General features: G+C 43.2%; 1 protein-coding gene across 3 annotated transcripts in view; it reads left to right on the plus strand.

Annotated features, from left to right (window-relative positions):
• Positions 1–24,001, plus strand: part of LOC115128098 (calmodulin-regulated spectrin-associated protein 1-B-like) — a 108,445-nt gene that overhangs the window by 12,086 nt on the left and 72,358 nt on the right. For all 3 annotated transcript variants that reach the window (XM_029657706.2, XM_029657720.2, XM_029657712.2), the window contains exon 3: positions 3,612–3,874. In XM_029657706.2, the coding sequence (XP_029513566.2) occupies positions 3,612–3,874 (263 nt within the window). The remainder of the gene's footprint in view (positions 1–3,611; positions 3,875–24,001) is intronic.

The following is a 24,001-nucleotide window of genomic DNA, read 5'->3' on the forward strand; positions in this document are numbered from 1 at the left end:
TGACTAGGTATACCCCTTTCCTACTGTGTCTCTCTCGCTTGCTCTCTACCGCAGCTGCTGTCTCAACCTCTGAATGCTCGGCTATGAAAAGCCAACTGACATTTACTCCTGAGGTGCTAACCTGTTTTCCCTTCTACAACTACTGTGATTATTATTTGAGCATGCTGGTCGTCTATGAACATTTGAACATCTTGAAGAACGATCTGGCCTGAATGGCCAGGTACTATCATAATCTACCTCCGGCACAGCCAGAAGAGGACTGGCCGCCCCTCAGCGCCTGGTTTCTCTCTAGGTTTCTTCCTAGGTTCTTGCCTTTTCTAGGGAGTTTTGCCAGCCACCTTGTCACTACATCTGCATTGCTTGCTCTTTTGGAATTTTACGCTGGGTTCTGTATAAGCACTTTGTGACATCTGCTGAGGTGAATGTGATTTGTGAAAAAGGCTTTATGAATTAATTTGACTTGATGATATTCCAACCTCATAGTATGGAAACAATATGACAAAGTATGTGGACACCTGCTCGCTTTGTACGCTGGGACATTGCCATCCACAAAGTTGGAAGCACAGTATTGTCTAGAATGTCAACCATGAAAAACAGCCCCAGACCATTATTCCTCCACCAAACTTTACAGTGGGCACTATGCATTGGGGCTGGTAGCGTTCTCCTGGCATCCGCCAAACCCAGATTCATCCATCGGACTGCCAGATGGGGAAGCTTGATTCATCACTCAAGTGAATGCATTTCCACTGCTCCAGACTCCAATAGCGGCAAGCTTTACACCACTCCAGCCAACGCTTGGCATTGCGCATGGAGATCTGAGCCTTGAGTGCGGCTGCTCGGCCATGAAAACCCATTTGATGAAGCTCCCGATGAACAGTTCTTGTGAAAAGAAAATGTATGTATGTACTTATATATATGTGTATATGTATGAATGTTTATATATTTATATATATATATATGAATATATGTGTGTGTGTGTGTATGTATATAGATATACATTACCGTTCAAATGTTTGTCACTTAGAAATGTCCTCGTTTTTGAAAGAAAATGATTTTTTTTGTCCATTTAAAATAATATCAAATTGATCAGAAATACAATGTAGACATTAATGTTGTAAATGACTATTGTAGCTGGAAATGGCAGATTTTTTATGGAATATCTACATTTATCAGCAACCATCACTCCTCTGTTCCAATGGCACATTGTGTTAGCTAATCCAAGTTTATCATTTTAAAAGGCTAATTGATCATTAGAAAAACCTTTGCAATTATGTTAGCACAGCTGAAAACTGTTGTCCTGATTAAAGAAGCAATAAATCTGGCCTTCTTTAGAGTAGTTGAGTATCTGGAGCATCAGTATTTGTGGGTTCGATTACAGGCTCAAAATAGCCGGAAACAAAGTACTTTCTTCTGAGACCTGTCAGTCTATTCTTGTTCTGAGAAATGAAGGCTATTCCATGCAAGAAATTGCCAAGAAACTGAAGATCTCGTACAACAGAACAGTAAACTGGCTCTTACCAGAATAGAAAGAGGAATGGGAGGCCCCGGTGCACAACTGAGCAAGAGGGCAAGTACCTACAGTTGAAGTTGGAAGTTTACATACACTTAGGTTGGAGTCATTATTCCGTCTTAAATTTTATCGATTATTTACGTTTTAGGGTATCTAACGTTGGATTAGGAAAGTTGTTTGAAATTTGGACCACGTTTACAGGTAACTTATTAGATACTTCGTAGTCATGTTGGGCGAGTTGGAACCGGTGTATTTCTGAATCAAACGCGCCAAATAAATGGACATTTTGGGGATATAAAGAAGGGATTTATCGAACAAAAGGACCATTTGTGATGTTTTTGGGACATTTTGGAGTGCCAACAGAAGAAGATCTTCAAAGGTAAGGAATTAATTATATCTTTATTTCTGACTTTTGTGTCGCACCTGCCTGGTTGAAATATGTTATTCATATGTTGGTATGCGGGGCGCTGTCCTCAGATAATCGCATGGTTTGCTTTCGCCGCAAATCCTTTTTGAAATCTTACACGGCGGCTGGATTTACAACAACCGACTTGTTGCTTTATTTTGATGTATTGCACTTGTGATTTTATGAAAGTTAAATATTTTTAGTAATTTAATTTGAATTTGGAGCTCTGCAATTTCACCGGATGTTGTCAAGGTGGGACGCTAGCTTCTGATAAGCTAATTGACAACATTTTAGTCATTTGGAGGTGTACCTGTGGATGTATTTCAAGGCCTACCTTCAAACTCGGTGCCTCTTTGCTTGACATCATGGGAAAATCAAATGAAATCAGCCAAGACCTCAGAAAAAACATTGTAGACCTCCACAAGTCTAGTTCATCCTTGGGAGCAATTTCCAAACGCCTGAAGGTATCACGTTCATCTGTACAAACAGTAGTACACAAGTATAAACACCATGGGACCACACAGCCGTCATCCCGCTCAGGAAGGAGACGCGTTCTGTCTCCTAGAGATGAATGTACTTTGGTGCGAAAAGTGCAAGTCAATCCCAGAACAACAGCAATGTACCTTGTGAAGATGCTGGAGGAAACAGGTACAAAAGTATCAATATCCACAGTAAAACGAGTCCTATATCGACATAAACTGAAAGGCCGTTCAGCAAGGAAGAAGCCACTGCTCCAAAACCGCCATAAAATAGCCAGACTACGGTTTGCAAATGCACATGAAGGCAAAGATCGACAAAGATGTCCTCTGGCCTGATGAATTTTTTTTTGAACTGTTTGGCTATAATGACCATCGTTATGTTTGGAGGAAAAAGAGGGATGCTTGCAAGCCGAAGAACACCATCCCAACCGTGAAGCACGTGGGTGGCAGCACCATGTTGTGGGGGTGCTTTGCTGCAGGAGGGACTAGTGCCCGTCACAAAATAGATGGCAACATGAGGGAGGAAAATGATGTGCATATATTGAAGCAACATCTCAAGACAGCAGTCAGGAAGTTAAAGCTTGGTCACAGATGGGTCTTCCAAATGGACAATGACCACAAGCATACTTCCAAAGTTGTGGCAAAATGGCTTTAGGACAACTAAGTCAAGGTATTGGAGTGGCCATCACAAAGCCCTGACCTCAATCCTATAGAAAATGTGTGGGCAGAACTGAAAAAGCGTGTGCGAGCAAGGAGACCTACAAACCTGACTCAGTTACACCAGCTCTGTCAGGAGGAATGGTCCAAAATTCACCCAATTTATTGCGGTAAGCTTGTGGAAGGCTACCTTAAACGTTTGACCCAAGTTAAACAATGTTAAAGGCAATGCTAAAAAATACTAATTGAGTGTATAAACTTCTGACCCACTGGGAATGTGATGAAAGAAATAAAAGCTGTTATAAATAATTCTCTCCTATTTTTCTGACATTTCACATTCTTTAACATAAAGTGGTGATCCTAACTGACATATGACAGGGAATTTGTAATATAATTCAATGTCAGGAGTTGTGAAAAACTGAGTTTAAATATATTTGGCTAAGGTGTATGTAACCTTCCAACTGTATCTAACAACTATTTTAATTTAAGTTGACTATCTCTTTTTTCTCTCTCTCCACCTCCCTCTCTGCATCTCTCTCTTCATCTTCCCCTCCTCCAGACCACATCCCAGAAGATCTATGTGACCCCTTCTACACGGACCAGTATGAGCAGGAGCACATCAAGCCGCCCGTCATCAGACTGCTGCTGTCCGGGGAGCTGTACTGCCGTGTCTGCGGCCTCATCCTGAAGGGCGAGCAGGCCTCAGCGCTCCAGTCCCACCTGTCCGTCATCCAGGCCCTCTCCCGGAAAGGCATCTACGTCCTGGAGAGCGACAACAACCCAGTCTCTGACGGTGACCTGGACTGTAGCCCCATCAAGATGGTGAGTAGAACGTACTGGGCTGGATAGAGAGTCGTAGTTGGGGATTATGGGTTTGAGGTTTAGGACTGGGAAAGCTTGGTGTGGGAGGGTATGTCTGCATCCATATTTGGGTCTGGCTTTTGAAGTTGTTTCATTTATCTCCCCCACAGTTTTATTGATACAAATGAAGTAACCCTAATAAAATGTTTGTATACCAGATAGGAGATAGGAAATATCAAGCACTCTGTTTTGTTCTGCACTCTTTTAGTGCAGCAGCAATGCATGGTGGTGTTTACAACAGTAAATGTGGTGCTACAGTGACAGTATTGTAAATCCTGTCAGCAGTAGGGGAACGATTGGGAAAGGAAGGCCATCTATCTGCCTTGACCCTGCTTCTGGCCAAATTAGCAGCACAGTCACCAGCACTGTGTGTGTTAGTAAGAATTGTAACACATCGTGTACATGTGTTTTTGTTTTACTATACTTTAGGGGTGTAACCCGGGTTTGGTACGTATTGCGTTTTTTGAGTCATGTTTCGGGAAAATTAATTGCCCAAAATTACCTCTTTTAAGGATTTTTTTTTTGGTACCATCTTTGAAATGCAAGAGAGAGGCCATAATGTATTATTCCAGCCCAGGCGTAATTTAGATATGGACACTAGATGGCAGCAGTGTATGTGCAATTGTTTTTGACTGATCCAATGAACCATTGCATTGCATTTATGTTCAAAATGTTGTATCAAGACTGCCCAAATGTGCCTAATTGGTTTTTTAATAACTTTTTAAGTTCATAACTGTCCACTCTATTCTTTCATTGTACTAGCTATTGTAAATTGGACAGTGCAGTTAGATTAACATGAATTTAAGCTTTCTGCCAATGTCAGATATGTCTATGTCCTGGGAAATGTTCTTGTTACTTTAAACCCCATGCTAATCACATTAGAGCACATTAGCTCAACCGTCCCGTGGGTGGGACACCGATCTGTAGAGATCCATAATTAATTTGAGTTTATTTAAGAAAATCCAAAGTGTTGGTATTCCTGATTCCATGTATGATCATGAGTCATATAATGCCTGATGAGAGCACAATCAGCAATACCAACACATTGGTGTGGAAGAACTTGACTGGCCTGCACAGAGCCCTGACCTCAACCCCATTGAACACCTTTGGGATGAATTGGAACACCGACTGCGGCTGTTATAGCAGCAAAGGGGGGACCAACTCCATATTAATGTCCATGATTTTGTAATGAGATGTTCGACGAGATGGTGTCCACATACTTCTTGTCGTGTGTGTGTGTGTGTGTATAAGAATAGTGAATACATCAAAAAATGAAATAACACATGTGGTATCATGTAATAACAAAAGAAAGTGTTAAACAAATAAAACATATATTTTATGTTTGAGATTCTTCAACGTAGCCACCCTTTGCCTTGATGACAGCTTTGCACACTCTTGGTATTCTCTCAACCAGCTTCACCTGGAATGCTTTTCCAACCGTCTTGAAGGAGTTCCCACATATGCTGAGCACTTGTTGGCTGCTTTTCCTTCGATCTGCGGTCCAACTCATTCCAAACCATCTCAATTGGGTTGAGGTCAGGGGATTGTGGAGGCCAGGTCATCTGATCAGCACTCCATCACTCTCCTTCTTGGTCAAATAGCCCGGAGGTGTGTTGGGTCATTGTCCTGTTGAAAAACAAATGATAGTCCCAATATTTGCAAACCAGGGGGGATGGTGTATCACTGCAGAATGCTGTGGTAGCCATGCTGGTTAAGTGTGCCTTGAATTCTAAATAAATCACAGACAGTGTCACCAGCAAAGCATCCCACACCATCACACCATCTCCTCAATGCATCGCAGTGGGAACCGCACATGCTTGGCGGTTGGAACCCGAAATCTCAAAGGACATATTTCCACCGGTTTAATGTTCATTGCTCGTGTTTCTTGGCCCAAGCAAGTCTCTTCTTATTATTGGTGTCCTTCAGTAGTGGTGTCTTTGCTACAATTCGACCATGAAAGCCTAATTTACACAGTCTCCTCTGAACAGTTGATGTTGAGATGTGTCTGTTACTTGAACTCTGTGAAGCATTTATTTGGGCGGTTGGTAACTCTAATGAACTTATCCTCTGCAGCAGAGGTAACTCTGGGTCTTCCTTTCCTGTGGCGGTCCTCATGAGAGCCAGTTTCATCATAGTGCTTGATGGTTTTTGCGACTGCACTTGAAGAAACTTTCAAAGTTCTTGAAATTTCCCGGATTGACTGACCTTCATGTTTTAAGGTAATGATGGACTGTCATTTCCCTTTGCTTATTTGAGCTGTTTTTGCCATAATATGGACTTGGTCTTTTACCAAATAGGGCTATCTTCTATATACCACCCCTACCTTGTCACAACACAACTGATTGGTTCTAACGCATTAAGAAGGAAAGAAATTCCACAAATTAACTTTTAACAAGGCACACCTGTTAATTGAAGTGCATTTCAGGTGTGTCATGTATTTCTAGGAGTGGTGGGTGTAGAATCAGGCGCAGAGAGCAAACTTCCAAAGAAATGTGTTTATTGCGCATAGTCTAGCCAAACAAAAAGGCAATGCCCATAGAACACGTATGTCTCCAAAACAGGGAAAGAACATAATACACAGGCGAAAAAAAACAACAGCACCACTGACAGTAAGGATAAGCCCGCACAACAGCAAGCGGGCACTAGAAGTTTAAATAGACCACATAATGAACCAAAATTAGCAAAAGGTGAAAACAAAACAAACAAAGGAAAAATGGATCGGTGGCAGCTAGTAGACCGGTGACGGCGACCGCCAAGCACCGCTCGAACAGGGAGAGGAGCACGTTTGGTGGAAGTCTTGACAAGGTGACCACCCTATGAAACTGGTTGAGAGAATGCCAAGAGTGTACCAAGCTGTCAGCAAGGCAAAGGGTGGCTACTTTTAAGAATCTAAAATGTATTTTGATTTGTTTAACACTTTTTGGTTTACTACATGAAACCATATGTATTATTTCATTGTTCTGATGTCTTCACTATTATCCTACAATGTAGAAAATAGTAAAAATAAAGAAAAACCCTTGAATGAGTAATGTGTCCAGATTTGGCAGGTACTGTAATATACTGCATTTTAGTCAATGCCACTTCGACATTGCTCGTCCTAATTTTTATATATTTCTTAATTCCATTCTTTTACTTTCGATTTGTGTTTATTGTTGTGAATTTTTAGATCCTAGCTCCAACAGTGCAGTAGTAACACAAGCATTTCGCTACACCCGCAATACCATCTGTGACCAACAACATTTGATTGTGTGATTAATAAGATGCATAATGAATATACACACAGGCGAGTCAATTTAAGTACACCAAATTATGCAAATTAAACCATAGTCTGATATGCATGACCAGTCTAATGTATTTACATCAACTGGTATTTCTATCAATGAATAGGCAAAAAAAAAAGCATTATTTGACAATGGGATTTTTTTACTTACTCCCTGACATTTTTATCGGCTTTTCTATAAAGAAAAATCAAGCCAAAAGCCGGCTATTAACAGCTAACGGAAACCCTGCCCCGGTGATGTGTTGGGCTGACTGCACCACCCTCTGGAGAGCCCTGCGGTTGTGCACGGTGCAATTGCCCTTGCCAGGCGGTGATACAGCCCGACCGGATGCTCTCAATTGTGCATTTTTGTGCGAATTTCTTCAGCCTCCTGATGTTGCGCCGTCTTCATCACATCTGTGAGGATGGACCATTTCAGGTTGTCTGTGATGTGCACGCTGAGGAAATTGAAGCTTATTTTTGTTTTATCTTCCTGTTAAACTAAGGGCTGATGTAATCTTTGGTGTACGCATGAATTGTCTGAGAAATTACAGGAAATAAATGTAGCTTGGGCTAAGGCCAGACAGACTGATTCTACGTCTGATTGGCAGTCCTTCAGACATTTGGGAAATAGATGCCTATCCCTGGTTAAAAAAGTTATATCAACATATTTCTTGAATTGTGTATCAGAGTTGTTGTAATCCAGACTATTTCTGAAATGTGGTCAAATCTTTCAAACTAAACCACCCCCTTGTTGCCCCGGCAGGTTTTGACAGCCTCTGGTCCCATTTTAGACTAAATGGAGATTTGAGATGCTTTTAATAACCATTTTGCTTCATCTGGCCACCTGTTTAGAAGGATCATCTCTGAAAATTGAAACATCCTTTAGTCACATCAGAACAGATTGTAGAGAATGATGCATTAACAGACTGACATACTTTATTTTCATTTCAACCCTTTGATGTCTATGATGTACTAAGTACTTTGCTAAGGATTGATGTTAAAAAACAACAGCATAGGGACTGATTCAGTTGATCTCTTCTTACTGCAGCTCTGCCCCACTTATTGCAGAACCAATTGTTTCTGGTGTTATCCCTATGATCTGGCAAGCAGCCAATGTAAGGAGATCTTTATGATTTAGATAACTACAGTCCAATTTCCAAATGATCTTGCCTTTCCAAAGTTTTAGAATCCATTACCAACTTTCAGCTAAATACTTTAACTTCTCACTCTATTTTTAATATGCACCAATCCAGTTTTAGACCTGGACATAGCACAGCTTCAGCTGCTACGCTTATTTTAGGTGTGTTAAATTGCTTGGATCCTAAAAATAATTGTGCTGCCTTATTTATAGACCTTTCCAAGGCCTTTAATACCATTTACTGTATCATCACATTCTTATTCAACGGTTAACTGAAATAGGCCTGGATCAGGCTTCTTGCAAGTAGTTTGACCATTGTCAGACAGAAATCAATGTGTGATCTCTGGTGTTTCCTGGATATTACAAAAGGTGTACCGCAGGGGTCGGTACTGAGACCAGTTCTCTTTAATATTTATATAAATAATAATAAAACTTGTAATATTCATCTGTATGCAGATGAGACTTGTGTATGCCGATGCCCCAACGGTTGACCAGGATATGTTAGAGCTGCAATCTGACATTGTTAACTTACAGAAAGCCCTGGTTGTTTTAAAAATTGTACTAAATGCAGGTAAGACTAAATGCAGGTTTAAAAACTCTAATTGCCTAATTTAATTGCTAATGTATAAAATAATGCACTACCAAACCCGTTCACAGGATTGGTTAACTCTTGAGGTCCTCTAGTGAATCCTCCTTTAATTTTAATGCCCGGCATTGTTGGAAAAACCTACAAAATTCTTTGCGTCTTGATTCCCTGGTGCCGCTAGGGCAGTTTAGGACTCTGGCGTTGAATGAATGAATTACAGTTGTTTCGATTGATGATATTGTTTTATTTGTTGAAATTGTGATGTTGAGCTTGTCTTGTGGTTATTTGTATTCTTGTTTTAATTGTAATGGAAATTGTTCTTCCTGTTGTGAGAATTTTTGTACTCAAGGTACCATTTGGAATGAGACCTTGGTCTCAATTGGGCAACACTGAATAAATACGTAAGTTCATACATTTTCACCACCCTCTCCACTACGGATTGGGGGGTGCTCTCTCTGTTGTCTCCTGAAGTCCACGATCAGCTCCTTCGTTTGGTTGACATAGAGGGAGGAGGTATCTTTTTTAGTACGTTTTTTTCTGCCAGACAATTCTCTCAAGATTCTATTTGATCTTTGGCAAACCTGTGACCGCAACATTTATTGCCACTCGTGGCAAACAGTTTACCAGGAGCCGTTTCTGGTAGTGATGCACCGATATGACATTTTTGGCCGATACCGATATCCTATATTTTCTTTGCCAAAAAAATACAACAGAAATTTTAGTGGCTTTTTAAGCATTCTAGTGCAGTTAGATAGGTAACACACATGGACGCAGCAGTCTAAGGCACTGCATCTCAGTGCAAGAGGCATAACAACAGTCCCTGGTTCGAATCTAGGCTGTATCACATCCGGCTGTGTTTGGGAGTCCCATAGGGCAGCGCACAATTGGCCCAGCGTCGTCCGGGCCATCATTGTAAATAAGAATTTGTTCTTAACTGACTTGCCTAGTTAAATAAATGTTACACACACACACACTAACCAAAAAGGTATTTTGTTGGCATTTATGTATGTTCCCCTTACCAATAAAACATAATCAAAACCTATTTCTTTCACTTACTTGCTGTGCTGTTTCGTTGTTCATCTGTTCAGTCGTTTCATTCTCAACCAGGATTTCTATGGAACGCCATTTGGGTCTTTGCATGTCAAATAAGCTTGTTGACCAATCAGGACCTGAATATGACTGCACGTCACATAATAATTTAACACATTCACGTTCATTAATTGTTTACCTAGTTATTACACATCGATTACAATCACTCGTATTTCATATGTCACAACGATTTATGGCTACGTATTCTATGTTGCTGGTAAAGTTGTCTCGCGCACCTACAGTGCTGGTCATAAAACAAAGCTAGCTAGCTCATAGATGCAAACAATGTTTTTCCCCAAAAACATAGCAAAACGACAATCTGTTTCAGTAGCTATAGCTAGCTAACTAACTATATAGCTAGGTGTCATCTAAAATAACCCTAATTTATAAGGACGGACAGTTCTTATTTGATTAATGGTGGTTGGACCCATCTATGTGAAATTAGCCACAATAGTGGACTTTGTGGTTAGCCTTCAAAATAAAAGGCATAATTATACTATTTGTATTCATTTACATCACTGTCAATTAAATACTTTTATTTTGAAGGCAAACTGCAAATTCCACTATTGTGCCGAATCCTTATTGTGGCCAGCTTCACAACACATAACCCGGTCTGGTCGAGCCTCACTAGCCAGCTGCTTATAACGTTATGCTTTATTACCAACGCGGTATTGTAAACACATCATTTGTGTCCGGGGTTTGCTTGTTTGCAGACAGTTTTGTACAGCTTTGACAGTGCTACTGTATCTTTTTTGACTCGCAAAGACTCAAACGGCATTCCATGATATGTATGCCGTGAAGCTAATAGCAGAGACGCTATTACTTTGTAACTCCGATAGGGCAACATCTGAAAAATAGCGCACTTGGTAGTGTGGTACCTGTGCTCGATCAGTCGGCGAAAGTCAACATCACCCACGACAGAGAAAGGTTGATTGTCAGGGGCAATGCATTCCATTATCTTGGCTTTAATGGATTTCGCCTTTGAGTTGTCTCGCTGATATTTTCTTACTCTTTCAAATGACTGTTCGACTTGTTGACTTCTCGATCCACACAACAGACATTGTGTGGGATAGGTTATGAATGCTGTGTTGCATCGTGTAGCGCAACATTTTACGTGGCGTCATTACGTCATGTACCTGATTATATAGGTATGCACGGTAGCTTTGACATCGGTGTTAAACTAGACATTCCGATATGTTCACCGATATATCGTGCATCCCTAGTTTCTGGTGAGCACATGAGTTCCAAGACCAGTAACCGTTGATGATGTTGGAAAATGGAAAGCAAGCTATCTAGCTAGCTACAGTATCTACCAAAGTTGTCTGGTGAGTGTCTAAGTTATTCAACTTGAACATTTTATTAGCTAAATGATGTCTAGCAATGTCATGTTTTATGGAATAGAGTGAAACACATTTTGTTGATACCAGTTTAAATCTGTCAGCGCCACTGATTGACTGGCTAACGCTTAGCTATTATATTTTTGCACATTTCATGTGATAGGTAACTGTTTCAGTATGATATGTTGGATAAAGGAATAAAGACAGACACCAATGTCAGGTTCAATAGCCTTGTTTGTGCATTGTACAAATCACTACACATGGAGTCCGGGGAACAGTCCGGCTAGTCGAATACCTATCAACTAGACTCCGTAACATCATCCTTTACAATAGAAAGTGCAAACATAAAGGCATAACATTAAGTTCTTAACAGTCAGGTCATAACAATAGAAAAAGCATGACATTTTCTTTTTACTTCAGTTGTCATCTTCCTTTTTAATTTTTACTATTATTATTATTTTTTCTTTAAAAAATATTTGTTTTAATTAACCGAGGGCAAGTTAACAGTCCCTTGCTTACAGAGTAAGCCTGTCCGGTGGCTTGCACAGCCGACTCACCCATGAGTAAGTATTGGCTCTGACGGGTAGGATTAGGGGCACGAGCTGGAGAGCTTGGTGGGGTAGAAGCCTCACCTTCAGTTGGCCCATGTCTCAATTCTGCGCCCCTTACCCTTAGGCCTGGACTGTGATCCAGCTCATCTAGGTGAGTGTATGGCGTGTTCTGGTTTGTCTGCTCTGCTACGCGCAAATCCACCCGATTGCGACGATAGAGGGAGCCACCAACATCCACCAGGTAAGAACGTGGTGCAACTCTCTGCAGGCATGTGCCCAGCCTCCAAAGTCCTGTGTGGTCTCCCGGCAGTGGTTTCATCCTTATCGTTTCACCCACCTCCAACTCTGGTAGGTCTCGAGCAGTCCGGTCGTAGAAGCACTTAGCGAGCTGCTTTCTGTGACGCAGTTTGTCCATGACGCTAACCATGACGCAGGGCTCAAGTAGCTTGAGGGGATGGTAGTCTTCAGACGTCTGGACAGAAGGCGTTGTGCTGGGCTGCTGTCCATGTTTTCGGTGGGTGTGTTCCTCCACTGTAAGATCGCTTTCCATGGGTCGTTGCTGTCGCGCAAGGCCCTGCTTAACAGGTTTTTTTTTTGCAATCTTGACAGCTGATTCTGCCTTGCCATTTGCTTTCGGGTGTCTTGGAGAGGAGGTCACGTGGTCAAACTCCCATTCTGAGGCGAAACGCTTGAACTGTGCAGTGAATTGTGGGCCATTGTTCGTGATTACCTTGTCAGGCTGACCTTGCCTTGCAAACTGCGCCTTGCAGCGCTTTATGACCGTCTCTGCAGACAAATCAGGGAGCAGTTCAATTTCCCAAAAGTCAGAGTAGTGATCAACGATGAGAAGATAGTCCTTTTGTCTGTGGCTGAATAAGTCCATGCTGACGATTTGCCAGGCCCTTGTGGGCAGTTTGTGTGACATCATGGTTTCCTTTTGCTGTTCATGAGCGTAATGGTTGCATGTGCGTACAGTTGCTGGCAAAGTCTTTAATTTCTGCTTGCATGTTTGGCCAGTATAATGTTTCACGAGCCTGGCGGTAGCATGCGTCACCTCCAACGTGACTGGAGTGTATGCGGGTAAGCATCTCTGGACGTAGTGATTTGGGAATAATGACCTTCTGACCTCTGAACAAGACACCATTTTGCACGCTGATCTCATCTCGAAAGGTCCAGCATTATCTCACTGTGAAAGGTGTCTCCTCTTTCAGGTATGGCCAACCTGCGAGAGCCATGGACTTCAGTGACTGTAGGTGTTCGTCCTTGTCAGTGTGTTGCCTTATCTGGGCTAGGCGGTGATCTGTTACGTTTAAGTTGTCTGCCTGATTGATCTGTTGAACATCTTGTTGTTCCTGCTGTAGCGAACAGATGGCCTGCCTCTGATAGACAGTGCCTCTGCCTGTACATTGTGTTGTTGCCCTGCTCAGTGTGTCGCTGATGTACATCTCTGGTCCTGGCTTGTAAATGACCTTCAGGCTGTAGTTTTGCAGAGTCAGGATCATGCTTTGAAGCCTCTTGGGCGCGTTGAGGAGAGGTTTACTGAATATGGCAATGAGTGGTTTGTGGTCAGTTTCAGCGGTGACTAGCTCTCGCCCATATAAGTAGTGATGGAATCGCTGGCAGGAGAAGACGATGCTGAGGCACTCTTTCTCAATTTGTGCATAGTTTTGTTCTGTGGGGGTGAGCGCTCTCGAGGCAAACGCAACGGGCTGGCCTTCCTGCATAAGGCAGCATCCAGCCTTAGCTTCATAACGTAGTAGCGCAACACTGGCAAGGATGAAGCCAGAGATTTCATCTCCTGCACTGCGGCCTCGTGCTTGGGTAGCCAGTGCCATGGTGTGTCTTTGTCCAGCAACCGGCGCAGAGGCTCACAGACTGCTGATAGGGTGTGGCATGAACTTTGCAAGATAGTTTGCAAAGCCGATGATACGCTGTACTCCTTTTGCATCAGAAGGGTTTGGCATGTCGAGGATCGCTCTGAGCTTGTCTGGGTCCGGCTTCAGGCCTTTTGCCGAGAGAATGTGGCCATGGAAGTGGACGTCTTTCACCTTGAACTGCAGCTTCTTCAGGCCAAGGTGAAGCTTAACTGATCGCCAGCGCTCCATCAGTGCCAGGAGCTTCACATCGTGGTCGCATTCTGCTTCTTCGTCTGTGTCACCACAGCCTACGATCAGAACATCATCGGCGATGGGTTCAATGCCCTTGAGCCCAGCCAGTAACTCGTGCTGCTTGCATTGGTATATCTCAGGCGCCACTGAGACACCAAACGGGAGCTTGAGCCAGCGTTTCCGACCCCAGGGGTTCCAGAAGGTAGTCATGAAGCTGCTTTCTTCGTCCAGCTTGCATTGAAGGAATGCATCTCGGGCATCCACCAAGGTGAAAGTCCTGGCCTTGGGAAGCTTATAGAGGACATCCTCTAGTGTCGGCATGATGTAGTGGGATCGTTTCAGTGCTTGGTTTAGATGCTTTGGGTCGATGCAGACCCTCAGCTTCTCTGGTTTTTTCACTATGACCATATTGCTGATCCAGTCAGTTGGTTCAGTCACAGATGTCATGTGGCCATCGGCCTCATACTTGTCCAGCTGGGCCTTCACAGCCACTTTCATTGCAATGGGCACATTGCGAGGAGCACACTGGACTGGAGTGATGCTCTCATCCACTTCAAAGTGTACCTCCCCAGGCACAGATTCAACGGGCATGTTGAATACATCGTCATATCTGCTGAGTAGTTGTTCTTTGGACAGGTGTCCATGCTGGACATGATCCACAATGTGCAGGTCATTTGGTACAGTGAACTGCATCAGTCCCAGGCGTTCGCATGTAGAGCCTGAGAGGAGAGGATGTTGACTGGTTTTTACAATCTCAAACTCCAGCTTGTGTTTGCGTCCCCGAATAACACATTCGGTCTCAAAGGTGCCCATAGAGCTCATTAGCTCTCCTGAGTACAGCTTTAATCTAGTATCGCTGGGCAATAGATGTGTGTCAGGTGCCAGGTTGATTTTGTCTTTGTAGCTCATTACGTTGCATGTAGCAACGGAATCCAGTTGACGTTGTTGCTTGTTGTGTAATCATAGTGTCACAAACCATTTCTTCCCTCTTGAGTGTACAGCCCCAATGGATTCATGCATGTAAATGTCACTTTCACTGTTCAGCTCTGAACATTGAGTGATATCATCAACACAGTGAATCTTGCCCTCACTCACCCTTCTTTTGCTTTTGAGACACACTTTTGCAAAATGATTATTAGTTCCACAAGCTCTGCATGGTTTTCCGTAGGCAGGGCAGTGCTCTTTGCCACGTGTGTGTGTATTCTCACAGTATTTACATGCTACGGGGCTCTCTGTGTTCACCGTTCGTGGTGAATTGCTCTGCCTCGATTGGTATAGTCTGAATGTCTGCCTAGCAACAGCGTAAACAGTATCAACGTCGGAGCGTGTGGTGTTGATTTCCATTGCTCTCATTCTCATGTCAGTGACTTCAGCAGTGCGGCACATTTCGATGGCAGTTACTAATATTAAGCCTCTCTCTCTCAGTAGACGCCGGCGTGTATCCTCATTTGCAATTCCCAGTACTATTTTGTCACAAATCAATTCATCTTTCAATCCCCCGTATTCACAAGTGGCGGATTTCTCTCTCAGACGGGTTACAAAGTTGTGCACTGACTCACCCTCTTCCTGTTTGCAGCTTCTGAAAACAAATCGCTTGTAAATGACGTTTCTGGCGGGTTTGAAGTAATTCTCCAATGCATCCAATATAGCCTTTGCATCACACTGTTGTCGTGCTGTGAGGGTGAGATTGTGCCGGTAGATATGCCTGCATTCGCTGCCCATTAAACTTCTCAGAGTTGCAGCTCGTACCTCGTTGGGTTTCTCATGTAGACCGGTCGCCAGCACATAGTCCTCGAATTCATCCCTGAAGTTGTCCCAATTAGTTTTCCAGTCTCCTGTGAGAAACATGGGATTTGGTGGCGGAATGTTCGCTGCCATAGCAATGGAATATGAGATTTCTTTGCCTTCAGTCATCGAAGTAGGTAGTGATGCTAGCTAGCCAGCTAACAACGAGGTGATCAGTTTTGTGAGTAGGAAACGGCGTGTGTTCGCATATGGAACGTAACTGTGCCTATACTGTACTTGGCTACAAAAATAACAAACGTGTGTTTTCCGAGCCACTTCTGATACCATGTTTCAGTATGATATGTTGGATAAAGGAATAAAGACCGACACCAATGTCAGGTTCAATAGCCTTGTTTGTGCATTGTACAAATCCCTACACATGGAGTCCGGGGAACAGTCCGGCTAGTCGAATACCTATCAACTAGACTCCGCAACAGTAACTACCTTTAGCTAGCTCACTGATGATTTGCCTAAACACATTTTTTGGTGAACATGTTGCTGTCTTTTGGTACAATTATGCATATCAATAGCACAATAGCTAAGGCAGCTAGCTAGCAACAATATGAGTTGATTTGACATCAAAGCAAAACGTAACTTTTGAAGATTGATATCCTTGACCTACCCGTGGTGTTGGGAGAGGCTGTATTGGGAGGAGGATGCATCAACACCCTGGAAATATGTTTGTGGTGCACTCACAACTGTTTTTGAGTGATAAATTAGTATCGTTTTCAAGATTGATAAGGTAAGTAAATGCATGTATTAATTCTCATAAATGTAGCCCATACATTCATTCTTTGTTACAATTGGATCTTTTATTGCTTTAAACTGGGGCTACAGGTAGCCTAGTGGTTAGAGTGTGTGCCTCACTCACCCCTAGAGTGTGTCAAATCCCCGAGCTGACAAGGTAAACATCTCTCGTTCTGCCCCTGAACAAGGCAATTAACAAGGCAGTTAACCCACTGTTCACCGATAGGCCGTCATTGTAAATAAGAATTTGTGTAACCAAACTGACACTCAAATAATGGCTGACAAATGGAGAAGCATCATCCACACCTCCCACTAAAGCCCGCTCACAGCTGTGGGGTCAAAAATGCAAACGAAGAACTAGTGTTAAAAAAAATATATATAAAAAAAAAAAAGAAGCACTGAAAGCAAAGGGGGCAGTCTAGCCAAAACAGGGTTGTTGTTAGGGAAATTAAATTGGAGTTTTGTTTTCAAATACATTTTTTGTTCACAAAATAAACAAAAAAAGAAACTTCCCTTTTTCAGGACCCCGTCTTTCAAAGATGATTCATAAAAATTCAAATAATTTCCCGTGCTTGTTCAATGAACCATAAACAATTAATGAACATGCACATGTATAACGGTCGTTAAGACACTAACAGCTTACAGATAGTAGGCAATTAAGGTCACAGTTATGAAAACCTGGGACACTATAAAGAGGCGTTTCTACTGACTCTGAAAACACCAAAAGAAAGATGCCCGAGGTCCCTGCTCATCTGTGTGAACGTGCCGTAGGCATGCTGCAAGGAGGCATGAGGACCGCAGATGTGGCCAGGGCAATAAATTGCCATGTCCATACTGTGAGACGCCTAACACAGTGCTACAGGGAGACAGGACGGACAGCTGATCGTCCTCGCAGAGGCAGATCAAGTGTGATAACACCTGCACAGGATCGGTACATCCGAACATCACACCTGCGGGACAGGTACAGGATGGCAACAACAACTGCCCGAGTACACCAGGAACGCACAATCCCTCCATCAGTACTCAGACTCTGCAATAGACTGAGAGAGGCTGGACTGAGGGCTTGTAGGCCTGTTGTAAGGCAGGTCCTCACCAGACATCACTGGCAACAACGTTGCCAATGGGCACAAAGCCACCGTCGCTGGACCAGACAGGACTGACAAAAAGTGCTCTTCACTGACAAGTCGCGGTTTTGTGGTCGGATTTGCGTTTATTGTTGAAGGAATGAGCGTTACACTGAGGCCTGTACTCTGGAGCGGGAGCGATTTGGAGGTGGAGGACTGGGGCGGTGTGTCACAGTATCATCGGACTGAGCTTGTTGTCATTGCAGGCAGTCTCGACGCTGTGTGAAACAGGGAAGATATCCCTCTTGTGGTACCATTCCTGCAGGCTCGTTCTGTGCGTGATTTCCTGCAAGACAGGAATGTCAGTGTTCTGTCATTTACATTTACATTTAAGTCATTTAGCAGACGCTCTTATCCAGAGCGACTTACAAATTGGTGCATTCACCTTATGACCTCCAGTGGAACAGTAGTGCATCTAAATCTTTTCAGGGGGAGGGGGGGTGAGAGGGATTACTTTATCCTATCCTAGGTATTCCTTAAAGAGGTGGGGTTTCAGGTGTCTCCGGAAGGTGGTGATTGACTCCGCTGTCCTGGCGTCGTGAGGGAGTTTGTTCCACCATTGGGGGGCCAGAGCAGCGAACAGTTTTGACTGGGCTGAGCGGGAACTGTACTTCCTCAGTGGTAGGGAGGCGAGCAGGCCAGAGGTGGATGAACGCAGTGCCCTTGTTTGGGTGTAGGGCCTGATCAGAGCCTGGAGGTACTGAGGTGCCGTTCCCCTCACAGCTCCGTAGGCAAGCACCATGGTCTTGTAGCGGATGCGAGCTTCAACTGGAGGGAGCGGAGGAGCGGGGTGACGTGAGAGAACTTGGGAAGGTTGAACACCAGACGGGCTGCGGCGTTCTGGATGAGTTGTAGGGGTTTAATGGCACAGGCAGGGAGCCCAGCCAACAGCGAGTTGCAGTAATCCAGACGGGAGATGACAAGTGCCTGGATTAGGACCTGCGCCGCTTCCTGTGTGAGGCAGGGTCGTACTCTGCGGATGTTGTAGAGCATGAACCTACAGGAACGGGCCACCGCCTTGATGTTAGTTGAGAACGACAGGGTGTTGTCCAGGATCACGCCAAGGTTCTTAGCGCTCTGGGAGGAGGACACAATGGAGTTGTCAACCGTGATGGCGAGATCATGGAACGGGCAGTCCTTCCCGGGAGGAAGAGCAGCTCCGTCTTGCCGAGGTTCAGCTTGAGGTGGTGATCCGTCATCCACACGGATATGTCTGCCAGACATGCAGAGATGCGATTCGCCACCTGGTCATCAGAAGGGGGAAAGGAGAAGATTAATTGTGTGTCGTCTGCATAGCAATGATAGGAGAGACCATGTGAGGTTATGACAGAGCCAAGTGACTTGGTGTATAGCGAGAATAGGAGAGGGCCTAGAACAGAGCCCTGGGGGACACCAGTGGTGAGAGCACGTGGTGTGGAGACGGATTCTCGCCACGCCACCTGGTAGGAGCGACCTGTCAGGTAGGACGCAATCAAGCGTGGGCCGCGCCGGGAGATGCCCAACTCGGAGAGGGTGGAGAGGAGGATCTGATGGTTCACAGTATCGAAGGCAGCCGATAGGTCTAGAAGGATGAGAGCAGAGGAGAGAGAGTTAGCTTTAGCAGTGCGGAGCGCCTCCGTGATACAGAGAAGAGCAGTCTCAGTTGAATGACTAGTCTTGAAACCTGACTGATTTGGATCAAGAAGGTCATTCTGAGAGAGATAGCGGGAGAGCTGGCCAAGGACGGCACGTTCAAGAGTTTTGGAGAGAAAAGAAAGAAGGGATACTGGTCTGTAGTTGTTGACATCGGAGGGATCGAGTGTAGGTTTTTTCAGAAGGGGTGCAACTCTCGCTCTCTTGAAGACGGAAGGGACGTAGCCAGCGGTCAGCTGTCATGGCCAGCGAAGAGCCCGGATCTCAATCCCATTGAGCACGTCTGGGACCTGTTGGATTGGAGTGTAAGGGCTAGGGCCATTCCCCCCAGAAATGTCCGGGAACTTGCATGTGCCTTGGTGGAAGAGTGGGGTAACATCTCACAGCAAGAACTGGCAAATCTGGTGCAGTCCATGAGGAGGAGATGCACTGCAGTACTTAATGCAGCTGGTGGCCATACTTTTGATTTTGACCTCCCCTTTGTTCAAGGACACATTCTATTTCTGTTAGTCACATGTCAGTAGAACTTGTTCAGTTTATGTCTCGGTTGTTGAATCTTGTTATGTTCATACAAATATTTACACGTGTTAAAAGTTTGCTGAAAATAAACGCAATTGACAGTGAGAAGACGTTTATTTTTTTGCTGCATTTATATCAACTCATACACCCTGTACCATGGAACCGGTACATAAAAAATCTCTTCCCAACTATTTTGCAATCTGTATGGCACAGCTGTCAACATCCTGATCTTCAAATGAAACTGGTATACTTTCCTATTTATGCTATTTTTATTCCTCCACCAGTTTTGATCTTTTATATTGGGCAGACAGACCAGTTCCCTACCTCCTCCCACTGCCACCTGCCTTCTCCATTTTTGGGGTAATGCTGTAATCAATGGGGAATAAAATGCATCAAGTTTTGTGCTCTACTACAAAATATTTGATTGCTAATTTTATTTTAAAGCCTCGTTTTCGCTTTCAGAAAAAATATATATTGAAAAGAGAAAAAAAAAATACACAAATGTACCTCCATACAAGTGGCTTAACAACATCTGGCCGGCAAACCAGGTTGCGGAGTACATGAAGGAGACCGCGATCCAGAAGGCTCAGTGAACCAGACAGAATGGGGCCAAGACAGTCTGAGAGTATCTGTGTCTGCTGAATACTCCAGGCATGGTGGGTTGCATGTTTTACTAAAACATTAGACTTGAATTTGATTCTGATGAGACCCACTTGACTCACAGGGAGAGCTGTGACAACAAACGTCTATAAAGGAGGCTGTTTGTTAATGCAATATTGGCAAATAAATTGTGCGACAGGGTTTGATTGGTTCTCTCAAATATTTTTTTCCCTTCTGGGGTTGAGACCTCTCATTGTTTGAATTTGAAAATCCAATTATTGTAATAGAAATGGGCGGCGCTCTGTGGCTGTGGGTGTTTAAATGAGAAAGACACAGAGCCAACCAGTAAAAGCACAGTCCCCTTTATTTAAGACACATTGTGCCGACAACATCAGTCATTCCCACTTGGGCGGCAGGGTAGCCTAGTGGACTAGAAACCGGAAGGTTGCAAGTTCAAACCCCCGAGCTGACAAGGTACAAATCTGTCATTCTGCCCCTGAACAGGCAGTTAACCCACTTTTCCTAGGCCGTCATTGAAAATAAGAATTTGTTCTTAACTGACTTGCCTAGAAAAGGTAAAGGTAAAATAAAATCAATTCAAGACTCTGAAGTCAGGAGGACTTCAAGAGTTAGGTGTTAGGCAGGCTAGTGATTAATTGCAATGGAAAAGTAATTGTTTGTCTGGCTACACAACACAATTTGAAGTCTTAGAAACAGCATTGGGTGTGGATACAGTGACAACATGTGGATCTGAGCAAGTGTGATGTCATTCATGTTTGTGGATATGTATGTAAATGTTAAGTTGTCTTGCTTTTGTCAATGTATGTTTTTGTTTGTCAACAAAACAAAGTAGAATAAAATATCACAAAAAAAGTAATTGTTTTTTTACTACACATTGCTCAGGATTTTAAATCCAGCTAGGGGTCTTTGTTTCACCAGCCTAGAGAGAACCAGGCCCAAGATATTGTCTTGGAAGTGTAGGTATAGTGTGAAATGACCCTGCTGGTGTCCGCATGCTTCCCTGACGAAACAGTAAGGAAGAGTTTGTGCATATATTATGATGACAATTTGTGACATTTTTGTTCGTTTTGGACTTCGTTACGGGTTTTCGGGCACACCACATTTTGGGGGGAGGCAAGCCGAAGTCGATAGCTGAAGTCTACGCCCTTTCGTCGGTGATTGGTCAACAGTAAACATTCTTCAGTAAAGTCATGTCATTCAACGAGAGACGACTTGTTTTCATACACATTTTCTCATTTAGAAAAATATCTTAGTTATATGTAAAATTGCGCAACTAAGATCTTTTCAGCAAAAACATAAAAATTAGTTAACTCAATAAATCTTTATCTTAGATCAATTCAGACTACTTTGAGGAAGTGTATACTGGCTACTGCGTCTCAAAATTGACAAGCAGTACTATTGCCGCTTTTTTCTTGTTTTTTAACCCATTACAGTCTGTTACTGTTATTATCCAATACAAACGCATTGAATAACAAATAAACTACATGGAACAACAGTCCCCACAATATAATCTGAAGGAAGTTTGTTCAGAAGTTTCTGACCTATGTCTGAGAGAGAGAAACATTATTTTTTTTTTACATTGAACCCCTTATTTTTGGCACTAAACAGTCTCCATATATACTTCCACTCACACCGACATGTACGCGTTCGTGAGAGTCTCACCTTTACACAGAGGGGTCATATTAGTGTGTAGCCCAGACTGTTCGGACGAAGTTGGCAGATCGGCTGTACCGACTTCCAAGATGCTTTTGGGAGTCGTAGAGCAAAACGGAGATCACCATCGTGTTCGTGAGTCCAATATTTCCATAATAGTTTGTAGGCCAAACGATTCGGATGCTACAGAAGATTTTGAGAGAAGACTGATTTTTGGGATGTCTCATGGTCTGACAAACACCGCCCTAGCTCTCTCACCTTTCACCACAGATGTGGAAGTGCAAAATTGTCAGATGTGGTGGATTGAGACACATCCAATGCATGAAAAATACATATGTCTGACTTTGTCTATAGCAATTTTTTTTTGTTTTACACTCATTTTTTTGTTGCCTGAAACTAAGAAGTTATTCACTAAACATTCTTCTCTCCAGATACACAAGGTGACATCACTTTATGACTTCTGCCAGTGGTCCTCCCAACAGTCTACAAGGTAGGCAGGAAGACATTTCCGATCCAGCTTCAGTGAGACCAGTCTGTAAGTTGTTATGCATAACTGCACATTACAAGACATTGGGTAGATTTCCATTCAAATTGCGACAGATTTCCATGCAAATATTTAAAAATCAGCATAAAACAATATGTGCATTTTCCCACCATAAATATTTCCAGTGAACAGACTTTTTGTGGATAAAAGGCTGTGCGTGATGACATGTGTACATAAAAATAACTTTTGCCACACAATTAACAAGTTTAATGGGTTTCCATCGCATTTTCAACTCTACTGGTTTTGTCAGAATCTGTTGCGTTATATAGCAAATGTTCCAACTCTGGTCTTGGCACATGAGCTCTAGCCAACAGCTAGATGATGAGACTATTATGGCACTATTATGGATAAGAGCGATATTACAGTTGAATTTGGAAGTTTACATACACTTAGGTTGGAGTTATTAAAACTCGTTTTTCAACCACTCCACAAATTACTTGATAACAAACTATAGTTTTGGCAAGTCAGTTAGGACATCTACTTTGAGCATGACACAAGTCGTTTTCCCAAAAATGGTTTACAAACAGATTATTTCACTTATAATTCACTGTATCACAATTCCAGTGGGCTAGAAGTTTACATACACGAAGTTGACTGTGCCTTCAAACAGCTTGGAAAATTCCAGAAAATGATGTCATGGCTCTAGAAGCTTCAGATAGGCTAATTGATATAATTCGAGTCAATTGGAGGTGTACCTGTGGATGTATTCCAAGGCCTACCTTCAAACTCTGTGCCTCTTTGCTTGACATGGGAAAATCAAAAGAAATCAGCCAAGACTTCAGAAAAAAAATTGTAGACCTCCACAAGTCTGGTTCATCCTTGGGAGTGTAACAGTATAGCTTCCGTCCCTTTCCTCGCCCCTACCTGGGCTTGAACCAGGGATCCTCTGCACACATAGATTACAGCCACCCTCGAAGCATCCTTACCCTTCGCTCCACAAAAGCCGCGGCCCTTGCAGAGCAAGGGGAACAACTACTTCAAGGTCTCAGAACGAATGACGTCACCGATTGAAACGCTATTAGCGCGCACCCCGCTAACTAGCTAGCCATTTCACATCGGTTACAGGAGCAATTTCCAAACGCCTGACGGTACCACGTTCATTTATACAAACAGTATTACACAAGTATAAAAAATAGCCAGACTACTGTTTACAACTGCATATGGGGACAAAGATCGTACTTTTTGGAGAAATGTCCTCTGGTCTGATGAAACAAATATAGAACTGCTTTGTCGCAAGTGGGTCTTCCAAATGGACAATGACCCCAAGCATACTTCCAAAGTTGTGGAAAAATGGCTTAAGGACAACAAAGTAAAGGTAATGGAGTGGCCATCACAAAGTCCTGACCTCAATCCTATAGAAAATTTGTGGGCAGAACTGAAAAATCGAATCAA

Source organism: Oncorhynchus nerka, linkage group LG4 (assembly GCF_034236695.1).
Source record: "Oncorhynchus nerka isolate Pitt River linkage group LG4, Oner_Uvic_2.0, whole genome shotgun sequence".
NCBI lineage: Eukaryota > Metazoa > Chordata > Actinopteri > Salmoniformes > Salmonidae > Oncorhynchus > Oncorhynchus nerka.